Consider the following 1,414-nt stretch of genomic DNA (forward strand, 5'->3'; position numbering starts at 1 on the left):
CGTAGATGTCGCTAAATGAATAAACGCCCTTTATTGATGCCCTGCAACGACATGCGCCGAATACACTCCGCGCCAAAAAGCGGACATTTCAGACGAAAAATTAAAAAAAAAAATCCCAAAAAAAAATCAAAAGCATATCAAAACCTATACAACATACAAGAACGTAATCAACTTAATATTTTGCGCTGTATTGCACCTTTATAATAGTTGGTTACATCAGCAAAGGTGTTGTTATGTAACGGAGTGCGTGGGCCGCCGTTTATCGATTTCGTCGACCGAAAGTTGCGTGGGGAGGAGCGAGAAGGCCGAAAGATAGCTTCGCCTCCGAGTGTACCCTCAGCTGATCGATTCCTGCTAGTCTACAGCGAAAGCTCGCCATAGCCATAACCAGCTCCATCCCAAAGCTCTGCGAAAGCTCTGCCCGCGAAGACTTGCTGCGCGCCACCGCCTAAGCAATCACCGAACAAACATAACTAAGGTCAGTGATTACGAATTGCTAATTTCCACAATTCACCTTTTTTCACCCTCTCGTTTCTCGTGCAATAAACAAAATCAACGCAATTGCATAACCAACCCTCCAATCCAAATCGAATCAAAGTTTAAAGCTTATTTGTACTAAAAAAAATACATAAATTTGCCATTCCCATCGACGGCGTCCGAGGTTCTTACGATCCGATTGGGCGTTATCTCAACATCCCGAGATCGATCCCAGGGACCTTGGCTGTTTCAATTTTTCGTACACGTATCGATTGCTCGAAATGCACGTGCCGTGCTGTTGCCACAATTGTTTTGTTATTGTCCCGTACGAACAACAACAAATTAAAGAAGAAATGTATATACATATAGAAGTAGCACAAAAAAAAAACATAACAAAAAATGAAATAATCGCGCTCCAGACGCAGATACCCTTGAATCTCAAGTACAAGTTTGCCTTTTTATTTTCATATTTATCGACGAACTTGTTTGTACCTCGGACAAAGTTTTGTACCGGGATTCTCAGGTCCCCTCAATCGATTATATTCTCTCTCTTTTTTGTCGTGTTGATATACTTGAAGCCTGTCTCCAGCCACCCTTTAAAATAATGATGATTGCCTCCCATAATCAATGAAAGCAAACGCGAATTTACAACATTTATACGTGTGTATATAAATAAATTTAAATGAATTCTCTTTCATTTTCGTTTCTTTTTCTATTTTTGTTATGCAAATTATCGGAGCACAAATTATCGCGGCGCTCGTAAATGGAGCAACATTCAAAAAAGCATTTATCGCGTATGGTGGAAGTGGCTGAAACTCGTATCCACATGTATAAAGTAACGTTTCGTTATCGGTTATATCCAGTTTTCGTTTCGAAATGCATAAGTTTCGTCGTCGTAGCAGCGACAATTTGGATGCTAAAGGTATTAATATTGTAT

The 1,414-nt window shown here is 40.1% G+C and overlaps 1 protein-coding gene across 2 annotated transcripts in view; it reads left to right on the top strand.

The window, feature by feature from the left end:
- Positions 1–219: 219 nt before the first annotated feature.
- LOC108565255 (ras-related protein Rab-3) overlaps positions 220–1,414 on the top strand; it is an 8,383-nt gene continuing 7,188 nt past the window's right edge. Inside the window, exon 1 of one of the 2 annotated variants that reach the window (XM_017924609.1) lies at positions 220–478. Coding sequence is in view for 1 of the 2 variants with exons in the window: in XM_017924608.1 (XP_017780097.1) it covers positions 1,354–1,399 (46 nt within the window). In the remaining variant the exon portion in view is untranslated. Of the gene's footprint in view, positions 479–1,333; positions 1,400–1,414 lie in introns of those variants that run through there. The other variant, XM_017924608.1, reaches the window with a different exon arrangement.

The sequence above is a fragment of the Nicrophorus vespilloides genome, unplaced genomic scaffold (assembly GCF_001412225.1).
Source record: "Nicrophorus vespilloides isolate i.1.1-1 unplaced genomic scaffold, Nicve_v1.0, whole genome shotgun sequence".
NCBI classification, from domain to species: Eukaryota; Metazoa; Arthropoda; class Insecta; order Coleoptera; family Silphidae; genus Nicrophorus; species Nicrophorus vespilloides.